Source organism: Mus caroli, chromosome 5 (genome assembly GCF_900094665.2).
Source record: "Mus caroli chromosome 5, CAROLI_EIJ_v1.1, whole genome shotgun sequence".
NCBI lineage: Eukaryota > Metazoa > Chordata > Mammalia > Rodentia > Muridae > Mus > Mus caroli.
The window spans coordinates 83,676,436-83,695,014 of record NC_034574.1 but is presented as its reverse complement, the minus strand read 5'-3'; the positions used below and the strand labels follow the sequence as shown (position 1 = coordinate 83,695,014).

At 40.2% G+C, this 18,579-nt stretch overlaps 1 protein-coding gene across 1 annotated transcript; it reads right to left on the bottom strand.

The window, feature by feature from the left end:
• Positions 1–441: 441 nt before the first annotated feature.
• Afp (alpha fetoprotein) lies at positions 442–18,516 on the bottom strand. Its single transcript, XM_021162958.1, has 15 exons — positions 18,373–18,516; positions 17,651–17,702; positions 16,617–16,737; positions 13,175–13,386; positions 12,034–12,166; positions 10,992–11,089; positions 9,613–9,742; positions 7,700–7,914; positions 5,619–5,751; positions 4,892–4,989; positions 4,234–4,372; positions 2,574–2,797; positions 1,359–1,491; positions 801–855; positions 442–580 (listed from the first exon to the last, which is right to left on the bottom strand). The coding sequence occupies exons 1-14, from the start codon at positions 18,455–18,457 to the stop codon at positions 811–813; spliced, it is 1,818 nt and encodes a 605-aa protein (XP_021018617.1). The 5' UTR covers positions 18,458–18,516; the 3' UTR covers positions 442–580; positions 801–810.
• Between the last annotated feature and the right edge of the window lie 63 nt (positions 18,517–18,579).

Genomic DNA, 18,579 nt, shown 5'->3' with positions numbered 1-18,579 from the left:
TGGACCCTTGGGGGCTCCCCAGAGACTGAACTACCAACCAAAGAGCATACATGAGCTGGACCTAGGTCCCCTACACATATGTAGCAGATGTGCAGCTTGGTCTTCATGCAGGTCTCCCAACAACTGGAGTAGGGACTGTCCCTGACTCTGTTGCCTGCCTGTGCATCTTGTTCCCCTACCTGGGCTGCTTTGTCTGGCCTCTGTGAGAGAGGATGTACCCAGACATGCAGGGACATGATGTGCTAGGGTGAGTTGGTACCTGGCACAGGGACTGGGGAGAGGCTTCTCATTCTCAGAGGAGAAGTGGAATGGCATGTGGGGAGAGGGACTACAAAAAGTAGGGACTGGCAGGGACTTCGATCCAGATGTAAAGTGAATAAAAAAAAATAAATGGAAAAAGTCTTTTTTTTTTAATAAAAAAGCAGACTAGGAGAAGAGAAATAGTTGAAAATTTTTTTATTCCAAAGGTGTAGAAATCTCACATGGAAGTCTTCACCATGTGGTTAAAGTACTGTCAGTTACAGTTAAGCCAAAAGGCTCACACCAAATCATCAACACATTTTTTTGTCCACTCTTCCTTCTGCAATATAAAAAGGAAATAGTTTATATTACTAATTAAGTAGAAAGCCTTCTGATGGCATTTTCTGAAGCTTTTTAAATCTCCCCAAAAGTTTTAGTGACCTTCTTCTTTATTGCATTAAATTCATTTTAAAGACTATTGAGGATACTTCTTAGAATCATCACTACATTGATTGATAGAGAGAATCAACATTTGAGCCTGGGCTGCATTTTTTTCTTACCTGGAGATGTTTAAACGCCCAAAGCATCACGAGTTTTGGAAATCAACTTTGGACCCTGGAAGTGAAGAACATATACAGATGCTGAGATAAAGAGACAGAGGACTGTGCCAGTCAGACAGCAACTCAGACATTTCCTTATCCCCACTGTCAGTGTGCAGAGGTGTGCTCGCTCTTAAGTGAGGTCAGGAGTATTTCCTACAAATATTCTTCAAATGTCTTGATCACTTAATCAATATGCTAACTAGTGAATTCCTTTGATCCATTTCATGAAAATCAATTTACTTTATCTCAGAAACAGTCTATGTTACCATCAATTACTTATATATTTAATTATCCTATTAGGAAATAAATAAAAATTACTGGTTCTCTTAATATAGAATAAATTTTTAATTCTCTCTAGTACTTAGAAAAATATTAGTTTTTAAGCCCCATAAGATTTTTTAAAAAAAATTTAAATTGGTCATTATTTTAAGTTACGGCTGTGTAGGATAATATTTCTGTTCTTTACTGCAGGATGCACCACACCGAGACTTTGGGGAATGAGATGTTCATATGTACCTCTTCTGCAAAACAGACTTCCTGGTCCTGGGCTTTGCAGCACTTCTCCAAAAGACCCGAGAAATCTGCAGTGCAGGTCGCTAGCTGCTCCTCTGTCAGTTCAGGCTTTTGCTTCACCAGGTTAATGAGAAGCCTGTGGTTTAGAACAAAAGAAAATACAGGAGAGTCTGCCATGCAAAGCCGCACCTTCCCAGAACGTTTAGTAGAGCGTTTTCAGAACCCTAGCAGCCATCCTCAGCCGCCTCTCCTTCCTCTCCTTGCCAAGGTTAGCCCTTACACTTCTCAGCCTGAAGCACACCACCCGCTTGCCTGCCCTGGTGCAGTTTACAGAGGAATCACTATGTCAGGACTCTGTGTGCCTTTATGGAGAGGGAACTGTGCTCTCTGTCTTGATTACCTACATTATCCTTGCCTCTTGGCTCCTCTGCAGTGCAGTTAGGCATACCCACAAGCCCAGATGTCAAGATGCTGACACCCGCCAGCATCATAGCTTAACCCGAGGAGCACTGGCTGCCTGTAATACTCTCTTAGCAGTGATCGGTGATCCTGTGTTGAATTTAAAGTTGGCAAGGCCATAAGCAAGCTTGGGAAAGGAAGTACCATTCTTATTATCTCTTGAAACTCGCCTCTGCCTGGGGTGAAGAAAACTGGGAGAATGGATCTCCCAATGCAGGAAGCTCATGTACAAAGCCAGTGAGCATTTCATTTAAATTAAAATACATGGATATTTAAGAATAGTTGTTCCCCTGGCTTCACCCCATTACCATTACAGAATGTCTCCCCTCGAGAATGTGTGTTTATTTCCTTTTTTAAAAAACAACAACAACATGGTTGAGTCAGGTATAATTATACTGCTTATAGATGCAATCACTCATTTCCTATCATTAGAAATATCCTGACTCACTACAAAGATCTTTTCTAATTTTTCTAAATATATCGTCCATTTTCCTCCTACTCACAAATATATTGCAATTGTTATGACAGAGAGAATTTTTCATAACCAGAAAATTGTCTGCCTCAGTGGATTTTTTTCAAACTAACTTCCCACATAAGGCTGTGTAAAAACTGAAACAGAACTAATTTTAAAGATAGTGTTGAGTGTTTCAAGGGCAGCAATGTTCTAGTGAACCCAGAAGTTCTCAACATGTAAGGCAGGAGTCTCAGCTCCTCCCTGGATGTTGGGCTTCTCTATGCTAGAAAATAACAACATCTTACTCTTGTTTCATGGTCTGTAGGGCTTTGCCCTGAGCTTGGCACAGATCCTTGTGGAAGATGAATTTATCCTCAGAGAATGGGGGAGGGGCATAGGTTTCATCCCTCAGAAAACTGGTGATGCAGAGCCTCCTGTTGGAATACGAAGAGTTGCAGCAGTGGTTGATACCAGAGTTCACAGGGCTTGCTTCATTCCTTATACACAAATGTCCAATGAAAATGTCGGCCTGGTTAAAAAGAATGAAAAAGAAGGAAGCAGGCAGACAAAATTAGCTACCGAGGTTGGCTCACATTTCCAGAAATCTCATGCGGTGGCTCCCAAAGTCTAGGAGCTTATCACTAATGCTACGGGAAACTTTTCTATGCTGTATTGTCGCCTTAGTAACGATATGTTAAGGACTGCACTGTTTACACATTTGCTTGGGATAAAACTTAGTATGTAGTGATAGATGTTGGCAGATGTGGTGTTGTGAAAAGACCGTTAGCTATTTGAAATATGCTTCTGATTGTAGACAGACTTTCAAAAGGGAAAAACCATTTCTATCTTTAGAGTAGAAATCAATTTTTTGAGCTTGTTTTCTGTGTGTATCTGATTGAGTTTTGCTTTTGTTTAAATATCTATGTTATTTTAAATTATGTATAACTAGGGGCTGGTATGCACAGGTGAGTGTTGGGTGCCTGTGGAAGTCAGAGACATCACCTCTCTATGGAACTGGAGTGATAGGTGTTTGAGAGACATTTTCAGTGGGTGTGAAGGTCCAAACTTGGGTCCTCAACAAGAGCAGGACACACTTTTAACTGCCTAAGCCATCCCTTCAGCCCCTGCATTTGCATTTTGATACAGAGAACTCCTTTCTGAAAGCTAGAATAGGGAAAATCTACCTTTGCAACTTTTCTGTATATGCACTTATACACACACACAAAACTAGTAGAAAATAAATGTGTGTGTGTTTAAAGCTTTCATATAGATCCTTTTCATATAGATCCTCCCAATCCCCCATACTTCAAAGATAACCAAGTTATAAATACCAAGTTATAAATCTTAATGATTGTTGGGGTGCTTGTGAGCTTACAACTCTCAAGCTATGCCTGGGTGCATCCTTGGATTCCCTAATCTAAGACAAGTCACTCTACAAATTGGTACTTTTTTTAATTCTCAGATGTCAAATGCAAACAATTCAAGCTTAGTGGCAGAAGCTGCCCTCTCAGTGTGACATGAAGATTAAGGGGGTGACTATCCAGAGCATGGATCTTACTCCTGTGCTTCGCTTGGGAACAAACTACCCCAAATAGCACTATAATGATTAGACTGGTCTGCAAAATGCAGAACTCTTTAGTGTGGCTAAAATAAGATGACTAATTGTGATCTCTTAGAAGTGAATTTTTCTTTCTTTCTTTTTTTTTTCTTTTACTTTCCAATATAAGAGTGAGAATTTAGAGAATAAGAAGCAATAAGTTGGATAATATATTGGGTGTTATCCTTTGTATGTATAAAGTTTGCCTTTATATTGTTGAATAATCCCTCTGTTTGCCCCTAACCATTCGAGAAGGACAGGACGCCTGGCCAAAGGCAAACCACTGAGAGATAAGTCTCCCACACACCCTCCACCTGAACTTACTGAAGAAACCAAGGAACACCACCTCTACACAGCTCTCCACTCACCATTCCCTCGCCACAGCCGGACCATTTCTCCTCGCTGAGCTGGCAGCACGTGGAGGCAATGCTCACCATCTTCCCGGTGAGGTCGATCAGCTCTGCTGAGGTCAGCTGAGGGGCTTTCCTCGTGTAACCAATAAGGAACCTTGAAGAAACATTTTTACCTCGTCATCATGAGTGTTCACCCCTTCCTCCTTCTCTAGGACCTACTTCTGGTGTCAGAAGGCATGAGGCATGTGGCCCCACAATGAGAAGTGTTTATTCTGCCAATCACTCCATATACCCCACCCCCATCTCTCTCATGTGTCACTACGTGGGATGAAGACTGCTTTCCTCCTAACCTTAGCACTTCCTTGATTTCAACCGTGAACTATGGGTGTTGGAACCTTGACAAACCAAGAGCAGAATGGATATCTCTTCTGGAAAAATCTACAGGGTTTGGGGAACCCGAAGTCAATTTAAAAAATCAGACTTCATGGGTTGTTCTTGTTAATATTTAATGGGGGATAACCTGGGAGAAATCATGTAGTCACACTTATACTGACTTTGATCCAATTGGGAATAGAAGAAAGAGTAGCAGTGCCTGGTGCCTTGAGACTTTAAATTTATGCTTCCTTCACCTATTAATAATTTTAATTTACTGAAAACATTTTAAAAAACATACAGATTTTGTAATTTGTAGTCTCCTAAGGTCTGGTAGAGAGCACAGCTTTGCTTGGCCAGCGCCTGGCTCTCCTCGATGTGTTCCTGCAATTCTTCTTCCTAAAAATACCAACATTATTACATGCATTATTCTCTCCTCTCAGACACACAATTTTCTATATGCCAGTATCTTATTATATTATAAAACCAATCTTAGAAGCCTTTATGAAATATTGAAGATGATAATGCATGACTTTTAAGAATGAAAACAAATGAACTCTTGAGGATATAGCCACTGGACAGAAGATTTTGCCTTCCTGAAGCTGGCAAAGGTGAATAGCATCTCTATTCTATTCACCATAATGCTTTTAACTAATATTTTTCTTTCTTACATAAGCCATTGGCTGAAAGTTAGGATAACTCATTAATTTCGAGATTACTAGTTTATAATTATAACTAGCTAAGTATAACTAGCTAATTACTACTTAACTAATATTTTTAATTTTTTTTCATTATCCAGTGGGGAGCACTGCCAAAGGGCATGTGTGAGTCCCACTCCAGCTCTGTGGAGTGCACTTCTTTTACTTCTCCCTTTACATGGTACCCAAGGATCCGGCTCAGGTTCCCAGGCTCGCACAACAGGCACCTTTACCTACTGAGCCTTCTCACTCACTAGCCTACAAACTGTAGTTTCAAAGACTACTATCAATGCAGTTTACAGATTATCCCCCAATTCTAGTACCACCTACCAGATTGTCCTGACATCCAGGTAGATTTCCAGACTGGAAACACTTCTCCAATATTTCCTGGTACCTTTTAGCAACTCTTAGAATGACTGTGACAGGAAGGTTGGGGTGAATTCTTGAATATCCATGAAGAAAGCTTAAATATGTAGGAAAAAATATCATGTTGTTAGAACTAAGATAACATTACACTATTAACTCCCTAAGCATTCCTATATAGCAGTCAGAGCATACAGACATTAAAAATCAAACAGTAAGTGAAGCAGAAAAACAAACATAATTTGAATTCTGTGAACAGCAAAACTATTAAGGCAGGCTATATATAGTCCCTCAAATCACCCAGTAAAATGTCCTTTCCTGAAATCATGACATTTGCCAGAAAATACATGGAACTGGAAGTCATTAAGTGAATAAGCCAGGCTCAGACAAACTGCATGTTTTCTCTCATATACAGAACCTAGGTATAAACTTATGTATGCATGCATGCATGTGAAATTATTTTTAATTAAAGAAGAACAATACAAATACACCACTTTGTTTTGTGTCTCGCTTTGGCTTTTCAGTGGCAAGATTTCCATTCATTTATCCAACAAATATGCCTTCAGAGTGTACGGTATGCTTTAAACAGTGAAGAGCTAATGCCATGTAAGAGAAAATACCTCCCCTCCCTGAAGTATGTGTCGTAAGGAGGCAGACACAAGCTTAAATGGGTCATCTCTCTTTGATAGTGATAAATCAATGAAGAAAAATAAGAAAGATGAGGGCAGGAAAAGAGGCGACACCCAAAGACGAAGGGACACTAATTCAGCTTGTGGTCAAGAACAGCTCCTTTGACTGAGGGGTAGGGCAGCAGATGTGTGAGTAACAGAGGGGATTACAGGCTTGGTGGAAGTCCGTTCTCAGCTGAGAAAATGTCTCCTGCAAACATTCTCTCCACTGAAGGCCTGTTGCTATGAAGCCAACTGTTAGCTCTCTTATATGTGTATGCATATGTAAGTGTGGAGATCACTCTTTAAGATGAATTGTGCTCTAAGTTTGTAGGTGTGGGCAGTCGTGATTTCTACCACCAACAAAACACCAAGATGTTCCCCCTAAATCTAATCTTTGTTTTAGTTTGCCGAACTTTATTTAGCAGTACAAATGACATGTAATACCTGATTTTAGTGCAGCCAAAGAGCCACAGCTTTTGGGAATACTGGTGAGAAAATTGAGCCATTACTTTGATTGCTGCATTAGCATCAGACGCTTAGCTTAGGCAAAGCCCTTGGAAACTATTAGGCATGATGTCCTAAGAGCTGCACCAATCTGTCTTCTAATAGAGTGCATAGAGACATCCAAGAAAGGGGAAGGTATTAACTTGACTGTCGGCTTCCCTTAAAGGCCAACAGAATGAATACATGCCTGTTGACTATAGTACGGAAAACTACCATTGTACAAATGTCTCTAACCAGGTTTTCATTTCTTAAAAATTCTATCAAGCAGTCTGTTTCAGTGAAAGAACGGTTATCTGGCACTATCTATTGAGTTATATTTAGGGGAATGTTTATTTTTTCTGAAGTGTGTATTACAAGTCATTATATTCATGAGCTTGAGCACTTCTTATTTTTAAATTTAATTTTATTTATCTATTACTTCTAGAGGGGGCATGTTTGCCACAGCATGCACGTTTTGTCAAGGACCACTTTTAGAAACTGGCTCCATCACTCCACATCAGTTTCCTTGAGTTGAACTCAGGTAGTCAGGTTTGTGTGGTGTTTACTGAGCCAACTTGGCAGCCTATGCCCTCCTTATTACAAAAATATACAAATTATCTTTGAAAGTTCGTGGTGATTTTCATATGAGATATTGAAACAGAATGGCATAAAACAAAATATAGATTCATAAGCCAGCCAATTAATAGTGGTAATTGTGGGAACTTCATCACGTTACAGTAGATCTCATTCCTAGCTTCAAGTTCTATGCTTACATCTCCTGGGTGTCACGGCATCTAGACAGCCAGCCTCAGTTGAGCTAAAATAACTTTAGCCCCCACCCCAGTCACATCATGGTCTTTATCATTGCAAATATACATTTACAGGGCATGTTACCTTGCCATGAACATGATTTTTTCCTCTGAAGAAAATTGAGTAAAATTTCTGTCTCCCAAAAACTGGCTTGGATTTAGAGATAAGCCTTCAGGTTTGACGCCATTCTCTGCATGAATTATGCAGAAGCCGAGTTGGATCGTGGGTAATTTGCAGCACTCTGCTGTTTTGCTTGACAGAATATTTTGTTGAGAACATATATGTGTCATGACATTTTCCTGCAATGGGTAAAGTAAATAATATAATATAAATAATATAATATAATACAATATAATAATATGTAATATAAATCTCAAAGGTTTATCCTTTAAGGTAGGAACTTAGAGCCCGGAAAGGAAGTGGGAGAAGAAATCAATGGCGAGATGAAAAGGAAGATCAGGATCAATGAGATATCTCTCCTCATCACTCCTCTTTTTTTTTTTAACCTATCTTTCCCTTTTTATTTTGCTCATCTTTGCTCTTCCTCATTGCTTTCCGACTTGTTCGAGTCCTCTTCGCACAGCTTTCATCTAAGTCCTGCCTTCTATTTTAGTAAACATCTTCAAGATGAGAGGGAAGTGTGTTGTTTAAACCAGACAGCAGCTTTTTACTGTTATTGAAATGTTCCAATGTGCAATATTCACCTCTGACATTCATTCTAACCTTGCTAGCTTTCCCTTTCATCTTGATCAGAAGGATCTGCAGTGACCCACTCTGCCCGCCAGAGGGCACTCTAGAAGACGAACTGGCTGTGCAAAATCCTGTACACCACATTGTCTCTGCTCAGGGATGTGCTTTCTTACAGTGACCCTTGAAAGCTATTACTCAGTTGTTAAAGCCTTCCTGGAAAGCACTGAAATTATTTTTCCACTCTCAATGAAAAAATAGCGACAAGCTCCGAAAGTTAAAAGCTAATTTTTTTCTAACTAGAAAAATAAAATCAATAAAATTGTCAATTACAAACCAAGAAAGCTGACCTCAAAGAAAAACAAAATAGTTTTTGCCAATACTCCTAAGGGGCTGATGAATTCCTAATGTGCCTGAGGGAAAAAGTAATCAAGTCCATGCTTCAGGATTCACCACTGCTCATGACAGAGGTGCCATCGGTCCTGGAAGATCCAGTCTGCCCCCTGGGAGCCCGGTCACTTGCTGACTTCCCTGACAACCTCTACAAAGAACAAATGGCACTGAGTATGTTGAAGTGAGTCTTTTTTGTCCCTTTTTCCAACATCATTTGAGCCTTTAACAACAGAGATAAAAAAAAAAAAAAAAAAAAAAAAAAAAAAGCAGTCCTTGGTGTCACAGGGATGAAATGGGGAGTAATTTGGTATATACAGACCTCTCATTCAATATCTAGAAAGCTCAGAGTTAACCCAAATTAGCCACGTCATCTATATCACCAGTTCTTATATAATCTGCTAAATAAAGGGATTTAATTATTTTAGATCCCTTTATTCATTCCTCTGCCTTACAATAAATGGACATTTTCTCTCTTGTAACAGTTTCTTGATTATTTTTACTTATACATCTGTCATTAAACTATGTCAGAACCCTTCAATGTGCCACATATTGCCCTGTAGAGACAATGGTAAACCAAAGACAGTCTATAACTTCAAGAAGGCCAATTGTTTTATCTCTCCAGTTAAACTATACATTCTTTGATGTCAGTTTATAAGTTTTCCTGACAAGTGGCACTCACTGTAAACCAGCAGTTAGCTAGCTCATGGGAGAGATTCACTGTCTTTCAGTCAAATAAGAACTGAATGTCTCGCAGTCTCATGAAAGTGATCAGATATTGCTAATGCCTGAGACTCCAAAGCAATCATGACGTAGCTTAAATTTTACTCTTCGAAAGTCTGTAAGTTCACTGCACCCCAGCCAAGCCAGGCATAGTGAAACATTCATTGAGACAAAACGGGAGAGGGGGAGACTCCTACCCCATCATGCAGACACTCCAGCGAGTTTCCTACGCAGCACTCCTTATGGATGTGAGCCACATCCAGGGCCAGCTTCCGAATCTCAGTAAAATTTGCTTCAGGGAACTTTTGACTTAGCTTAATAATGGTTCTGGAAGAGGATCATTTAAAAAAAATTATCTTGTTTATCAGGATGAAATCACATTGTCTGTAGAGTATCTGGGGAGTTACCTCCAGCGGGAAAGAACAGAGATGTGTTCTTTTAAAAGAAAAGGAAACACATCTTAGGTCTCATCAGCTTCCGCTCCACCAGGCACAAGCTCTGTAGATTGGGGGGCTGGGTCCTCAAATAATTTGGAAGTCATTTGTAGCTTCCTGAAGACTTTCTAGGAACTCAAGCTAAATGTTGCCCTTGCTTGTTCAGCCCTGACCCTGAGCATTTGGGATCTTTGTTGCAGACACAGAAGCACTCGGCTACAATTCCAGCAAACCAGAAGTGGAGGCAGGAGAATCAGGAGCTCAAGTCCAGCCTGAACTACCAGATTCTGCTTCAAGGCATCAGACCACAGCAGAAGGAAGTATAAAATAAAGCTGCCAGAATTCATGGGAAGAGGTGCCTGTGCAAAGACCCTGCTTCCTTGAATAAAGGATTGAGTTTTTGCTACTGATAGCTTGGGAATCACTGTGGCATGTGTGGCTTTTCTTGCTGATAGATACATTATGTCATTGCAGTCATTGTGTCCTCTCATTTCTATTTTACTATTAAGATAAAATTTTAAAGTGCCATATGAATTGATGACTAAGTTTCTAGTAGAATTGGGAGGTAATTGTAGAGTAAGTCTGACCTCTTCTAGGAGAAAGGTGAAGCCAGTCTTTGGAAGAAACTACAGGGCAGAAATGTGCATTGGATCTTGGCTGTGCACAATACCTAGGCTTCAAGGCACTAAGGACCTCTGTCCACCTGTCACTGGCTTCTAAAATTGTTGCCTCAAGGGAATATTTTACCGAGAAACAACAATTGACAAAATGGGGTTGATTGGGAAGCCTGGTTAACAAGAAGGATTTCTTGTTACGCTACAAGTCGGAAGCGCCTCTCCATAAAGGTTGATCTACTTTGAAGAAGAGCTGGGGAAATATGGTCTAATGGGGTGGTATAACTTGAGTGTGGACAGAAACTGAAGTGTCTAGAACAAACAATAAAAACTTAAAAACTCTTCCTTGAATACCATGCCAGTGAGGCTTTTCATAAATAGCAGATGGCAAACTGATCTGCTAGTTCTGTTCTGATCCTTAGATCTCATGATTCTAATCAGAGTCTACCTCCCAAAGGAGGCTTTACTCTGGAGGAGTGACAATGACATTGAGCACATCAGATTGCCTCCTTAGAAGCTTATACTTACATAGCCTGGAGGTTTCGGGAGCCAAATTTTCTTAACAATGAACATACATGCTCATTTAACATGCTTCCTTCTCTTAATTCCTTTGCAATCGATGCTCTCTAGATGCAGAAGAAGTGAGGTGTTTAGAAAACCCTTCATTCTCTCTTCAGATCTAAGAACTAGAAATGCTCAGTACAGATGACACAGGAAAGTATAAAATAGCTTCTACTAAACTTAGAACTCAGGACGTTTAGGCATGTTATTCTATTTTCATGACTTTTAGATTAATTTTTATGTATGCATGCCTGAGATCTCTTTAAAAGTCTTTAAACCAATACATCATCATTTTGATACTGGGATCACATGGACAGCTGCACCTGTCCAGTCTCCAGGTGGGGTAAAGCCTGTTGGCTCCTGCTCTGTTAAAAAGAAAGGAAAAGACAAGTAAAAGAAAAAGAATTGCACTACAGTCATGATTCTTAGGAGTTTGGGCCCAGTTGGGGCTATATAACAAGAGCCTGCCTCAAAAGGCAACATAAAATCAGCAAACAAAAGCCAGAAGCATGGAATATGCTCCATTTTGTGGACACATTAGCATCCCCACCAATTTCCAGCTTCCTTGGCTCAGGTTGAACTTGTAGTATGTTCTCCACGTGTCAATTACCCAAAGACTGGTTACTCTGTATCAACATTGTTTTCTGCTCTAAAGGAGAGAGAGGCAATCCTATCACTCTAACCTGCTTATCTCAGCTACTAAATTTCCTCCTCTGAGTACATACATTGCTGTTACCTCTGCTCTCTTTAAAGATACAGTAAATGCTGATCCAAATACATTTTTACTTCAGCCTAAAGTTGTACCTTACTATTATGGAGTATTGTTTCTAACTATAAGTAGAAAATGAAATTTCATAGATAATTGAAAAGATCAAGTAAAAAGGACTTTCATCTAGGATGAGAAAAAAGATGGTATTCTCCACAGGAGGCACATTGCTGCCTTTAATTCTGCTTTTCCGAGCCATGGCTAAACCCTATTTAGCTTCAGATAGCTTCACAAAGATACCACCTTTGTCTGGAAGCACTCCTCCATGTTGTCAGCTTTGCAGCATGCCGGAACGATCTTGTCATACTGAGCAGCCAAGGACAGAATGGCTGGGGCATACATGAAGGGGTTCCTCCTTGACACTTCATAGATGAAGCTGTGGAATGGACAATGCTTGGAGATTTGCAAACATGTAACAGGTGAAGGAACTGCCACCTCCCTGAACTGAGCTCTGGAATTTATTTAATGATCAGGGTAACCAACTGCAAAGGCAACAGGGTCCAGTGGACTTTTTCTCTACTGTGCTGTTATGGGGAAATGTGCAGGCTTGTTTCAAAAGTCGTCAAAAAGTTCCTACACGTCAGCCTCAGGAGAAAAGTAGAGATCCAATATGTTGATCCAGAGTCTTTTATGAAAACAAACAATGATGCTATAATTGCTACTGAGATGTCCTTTTCAATAAGCCTGCTCAGACATATCTGGGGAATCAGCCAGGCTAGCTTCTAAGTAAGACAGCTCGAATCTCTATCAGTGAAGAGTGGAATGATCACCCTAGGGTGTCCTCTCTGTCTCTGTCTCTCAGTATGTCGATCAGTATAGCCAGATAGACATATAAATATATGTTGTATGTATGCATGTATGTATATGCCTGTCCTCTTGGCACCTGTAAGGTAGAGACAGAAGGATAAAATGCTCAAACCCACCCTTAATACACACTTAGTTCAAGGTCAACCTGGTTTTCCTAAGACCCTGTTTTAAAAATAAAATGAAATATTTTAAAGGAGAAAGGAAGGATAGAGGGTGACATCAAAGCCTGTGAGCATTTGTGACAAGCACATTTATCCCAGAATCTGACTACATGGTCTTAATTATCAGCTTTATGGGTGTACATGAACACTTGGCTCTCAGAAGTCATTTTTTGCAATCCTGATGCACTTTTGTGCAAAGCAAAAATCAAAACATTAAAGGTGAGAAAGAGCTATGTTTCCGGAGGCTGATGGATCAGAGGCTGAGTCTGCATGTGGTCTGTTCTGCATCTCACAGTGTGTGTCTAACCTGTACAGACCTCAGCAGACATACTCTGGCTACATTTCCTACTTGTACACACTTTGGAGTACACATGTGGACTACAAGAAACACTGGCTGCCCACTGGATGGTCCTTACCTGCTCATGAACCCTGCACTGTTTTCTTCATGTGCTTTGCAACTCTCAGCAGGTTCTGGAAACTTGAAAGGTGGGACAGAGGCCAGAGCAGTCTTCTTGCGTGCCAGCAGACACTGATGTCTTTCCACCCCACTTTGGCTGCAGCAGCCTGAGAGTCCATACTTGTTAGAGAGTTCCGTCTCATGGCAAATTTCATCCAGAAACACAGATAGCTGAGAAAAGAAAATCTTTTATTGTTAATGAAAGGCGACTATCTAACTCCACGGGAACTAGTGTGTAAAGTTTTCTAATGTCCAAAATGAGACCAGTAAATTAAGACAGATCCCCATACGCGTTCAATATATTTCCTCTCGGTCTGATGTGAGGACTTTCTTTGGTAGCTTTTAGGGTGAAGGGCTTTAAACTTATATCTGTTGGGTAGCACACATTCTGTGTGAGAGATATAATTATTTTAAAAGTGAAAGGGGTTAGCAGTGGTTTATCTTTCCTATCCTGTTTTAGGTTAAGTGAATTTCACACTTTTATTTCATGAAAAGTTTGGCCCCAAGATAACAGAAATTTTCCTCTTTTTATATAATCATTGTTTTATAGATACACATTCCTTTTGGCCTTCTAACAACATGACAATAGTAAAAAAAAATGGATACTATTTTTAGTTAAAAATAAGAGGAACTTCAAATATAGAACCACCCTTCATTAGTCATAATTACCGATTTAGCTACAGTATTTTAAAATGCTTTCTTCCTTAGCACCTAAATTCACTGAGATTTGGACAGGACCAGTATTTTGAAGGACGTCACCCACCTTAGGAATAGCTTTATTTAACTATTACAATTGCTAATACTTTAAAAATCTCGACAGTCTTACTTAAGACTCCTTCTCTATATTCATTTTTGGTTTGTGGTATTCTCTAAGAGGATGAGATAGTGTCTCTTCCTGATGAAGTCACAGCTAACCTGAAACTAACTATGGAAACTAGACTGGCCCCAAACTCGGATCCTCTTACCTCAGCCTCCCAAGCCCTGACACCATAGAGGGGCACCGCCATGTTTGTTTCAGTCAACCTTTTGTTTGTTTGTTTGTTTTATTACCTTTTTTTTAATTAGGTATTTTCTTCATTTACACTTCAAATGCTATCCCAAAAGTTCCCCCATACCCTCCCCCCGACTCCCCTACTCACCCACTCCCACTTCTTGGCCCTGGTGTTCCCCTGTACTGAGGCATGTAAAGTTTGCGAGACCAAGGGGCCTCTCTTCCCAATGATGGCTGACTAGGCCATCTTCTGGCTACATAATCAGTCAACCTTTTTATAGAAATCTTTTGAATTTGTAGTGACGAGCCACCCCATTTGCAACATTACCCTGAACACTAACTGAATACGAAAGGCTCAATAAGAAGTGCTTTGGGCATAATTTATCCACGCCTTTTTAACTGACTAACAAAGAGTGACTGAAACTAACATACAAACCGGAGACTCTTATTAACTCATGAATTCGAGAGCCGGAAGATTCTGAGGTTGCCTTCTTTCTGGCAAGATTTCATAATTCCAGAAGGGCATGTGCAAACCGCTAGGGGGAGAAAAGTCATGTGATGTCATCTATGGGGTTACCCCCGCTGTAAACCCTGTGAGCTACAGTCAGCCTGGCTAAGGTATAGCCATCTATACAACAGTGACATAGATTCCTGAGAATGACAAACAGTACTCTCTGACAGGGTGGCACTCAGGCCTGGCACTGCAAGCTGGGCCAAGAACCTATGGCTGAGTATGGTATAGCCCCTAAGAGCGAACCTATTTCTATTTGTTTTAATGAATGGGCATAATACCAGATTGCCTTCTAAACACAGAGCAGCAGAACTTTGTGCAGCCCGCAGTCTTCATCCCAGGAGGCTCTATTTGCAGGGGATGGTGATGAATACAGAGATTCACAACTGGCCAAAATACAGAGGATAAGTAGCCGTGATGCACTCAGCCCCAAATGGGACATCTACAGAAAGGAGAGGCTCTCTCCCCTCAAGAATCAGGGTCCATCGGAGAAGGGGGAAAAGATTTTAAGGGCCAGAGACTCAAGGAAGACTGAAGCAAAAGCTTTTCATACATAACAAGGCAATTGTACACATGGAATATCAATGGCTGTAGTTGTCGGCACAAGACCTTCATAAAATCAAGCTAGTCAAAGCTCTTGTGTGGATGGAGAGGGGCTCACAAACCCCGGGTCCTTGCCGAGGAGCGACTAGCAGTTGCTGGCTGATGGAAGGTAAAGAGTGGCTTTCTTTAGGGTGGGGCCCTTGGCATATGCACCGTTGGAAGGCCCATGCTCTGGTGTATGTATTCCATACTTAAATCCTTCCAACAAGTATAAAGCTCATTTCCATACACAAGTAAACTACAGAATCGTAGCTATTTTGTATTGAGCTTCTATACCAGGGCAGCTGGGTGCATAAACGTGCTTGTTTTTCTCAAGTTCTGACTTACTTGGATATCAGACACTGATGCTCCTGTCTGGGTGCGTGCTATATCCAGCAACTCGAATAACCTGCTGCAGGCCTCACACCCACCGTGCTGTTTTGAACAGTGTGAGCACCTTGCTAAGGACCTAATTCTGGAGCCAGAAGACTTCATTTAATCCTCAGGTCTACCAAACTATAGCTCTCCAAAGGAGTGATTTCCCTGTTCCTAAGTTTCCTCCACAAGAAAATTGTCCTCAACTTTCCATCATAGAGATTTAATTAATCAGTCAATTAATTAAATTATTATTGTATAATGTGATATAACATTATATAAAATTATAACTATATGACAAATATGGATTGTTCATATATAATATGTAATCTATAATATACAATATAATATGTACTATGTCTCCATATATAATATAACATAGTATGTAACCTGTAACATATGTATAAAATATAAATATTATAATAAAATTTAATAAATTAACATTTATAAATAAGATAGGGATTCTGATGATATGCTGCAGCCAATTTCTTAGTTGACTGGACAAATTTTCTGCGGGCATCACCTTCCATGCAGCATTTTGATTATCAATGTGTTTGCAGTAATCCCTAGAATGCCGTCAGCCACACTGTCTGCATAAGAGGCAATATACTGCCATTCACCATCAGCATAACTCCGTGACAGCTCTGAGTGGATCTAATGTCACTCCATAATTGCAGGTATGGAAGCTCAAAGAAGAGAATGTGTTTGTGGTCACTCAGATAACGTTACTCTGGAACCTTAGCTATGAGTCTCGTATTAATCTCAGCTCCTTTAAGCAGCCACTTGCTCTGCTTCAACAGTGCTGTTTGGCGGGATTCCAGAACTTATCGAACCCTACTTCCAGAAAACAGTTTTCAGATAACTAAACCCACAACTTCCTGACATCTTCTGCAGCCTAAATTTTGGTTAAGTGTCAACGTGGCTTTCTCTCTAATAACTCACCTGGTTTTCTAAACACCCGTTGACAGAGCTTTTCTTCATGGCTGCCAACACATCGCTAGTCATTTTGTTCACTTCCTCCTCGGTGGCTTCCGGAACAAACTGGGTAAAGGTGATGGTAGCTCTGCAAGGAGACCACATGCAGAGGCTTGAGGCTGAGACCCAGTCATGCGTGCCTTTCAAGTACAGCTTCGTCTGCTGGTGGCTTTCTGCTCTGATCTGTTTAGAAGGAGCCCTTTGCTAAAGATCTACGGGAAACTGGGTTCGAGTCACTCAGAGGGAAATGCTAGCCTTCTTTCTGTCATTTTCACCCATAAATACAGGTGCAAGTCTTAAAAGTCAAAATAAATAGATTTTCCCCAAATATACTTCCTCCTTTTGGGATCACTGCTCACTGAGCATCTATACCTGGGAAGGCCTACATTCTTTACACTATTTTTCTTACTTAACTTAAGCAAAGATGAAGCTCACTGGACCTTCAGTTATATTTGCTCCCTGCTTGACTGAGCCCCAATCCTAGATTTCACTAGTGTCAGATTGACTCAAAGTGATCCGTGTCCAGCTTTCTACATGCAGACATTACCAGTGACACACGTTTAAATTCCTTACTATAAATTTCAAAGAAGTAGAACAGAGACAATATTTAAAGGAATAAAATATTCTCCACAAATAACAAAAATAAAAATATTTTACTTCCTATGACTTGATATTAAAAAGTTTACAAAATAGAGGATGTTGCAATATCTTCCTATTGGTTCTGACAAGACAAGTTGCTAAGCCCATACAAAGCTGCAGAGAAATTAATCTTCAGTTTTGAAAATCTGATTTGGCTTGCTTTCTGGAATTCCAGTCAATGTAAAGGCTAAGATCTAAAGCACTGACCGAACTTAAACATTTTGCTTATCAGTGTGATATTCAGCATAAGCAAAGCCTTAAAACTGCCCAATTTGCTCCTGTAATTTAAAACCTCACATTCGGTTCCCTAGAGTTATCTCTGCATGCCATTTCTGCAGCACATTTATGGAAGCAACACTTACATGCTAAGCACATTCTTCTCTGTCACGCACTGGGAGGAATCTAAAGTGGAAGCTGAAAAGGAAAACAGACTTTGACAAGCGAGGATTTCAACGGGGAAAGCAATCGTTGTTGAATTTAAACCCAAGCCATAAAGTTTAGAACTGCCAAGTTGTTGGGAACCACCTGTCCAGACATCTTAATTTTACACTTGGGGAAACTGGAAAATTAAGGAACAAAGTTAACCAGAATGATCAGTTGCAGACTTAGCACTAATACTCATCTTTCAGGTTCCCTTACCATTTGGCTCCCTCATAGTATAATATTCAAAATGGCTTAATTTAGTAGCTTTGGACATAATTATGCTACAGTTGTCCTGTTCACATTAAGGCTTTCCAGAGAGTCGAACAATTGGCACTTTTAAAAAGATTGAGAGTAAAAATGTTATTTCTGTCAACCCGAAGGAACTAGACATGAGGCCCTACTAAATAATTACTATCAAAAAAAAAAAAATTGAGCATGGAACACATCCAAAATTGATTGTGTTGAACACTGCTGTTATTTTATAAGCCTCTTACATAAAATTACATTTGTCCTTCATCTAAATCTATCTACCACTTAGATCCATACCTGGTCTTCAATAGTATATAGAATGCCTAAGTCAAGATACCTGGAGAGGCAAATGTGGGTATTTTTAAGAATATTTTTTATAGGAAAATAGCTCCCAAGTCAGAAAGCATCTTACCTATCCCAAACTCATTTTTGTGCAGTGCTTTGGCTCCAGCAAAAAGTAGCAGGAGGATGAGGGAAGCGGGTATGCTCCACTTCATGGCTGCTGGTTCCTTCACTGCAGGCAGTGCTGGAAGTGGGATGCTGTGAGCAGTCCTGCTGAAGTTCTTTTATACCCTGTTTAAGTGATGCCTGTTAACTAGTAACCTTCGGTGAGCAAACA

What these genes read in the sequence shown, in the direction of transcription:
- Afp (XM_021162958.1), bottom strand. Translation starts at nt 18,457, where the DNA reads ATGAAGTGGAGCATACCCGCTTCCCTCATCCTCCTGCTACTTTTTGCT. An exon ending in CAAAAATGAGTTTGGGATAG is followed by an intron (nt 17,703 to 18,372) that starts GTAAGATGCTTT and finishes TTTCCTTTTCAG; the next exon opens with CTTCCACTTTAGATTCCTCC. An exon ending in AAAATCATGTTCATGGCAAG is followed by an intron (nt 5,752 to 7,699) that starts GTAACATGCCCT and finishes TACATATTTAAG; the next exon opens with CTTTCTTCATGGATATTCAA.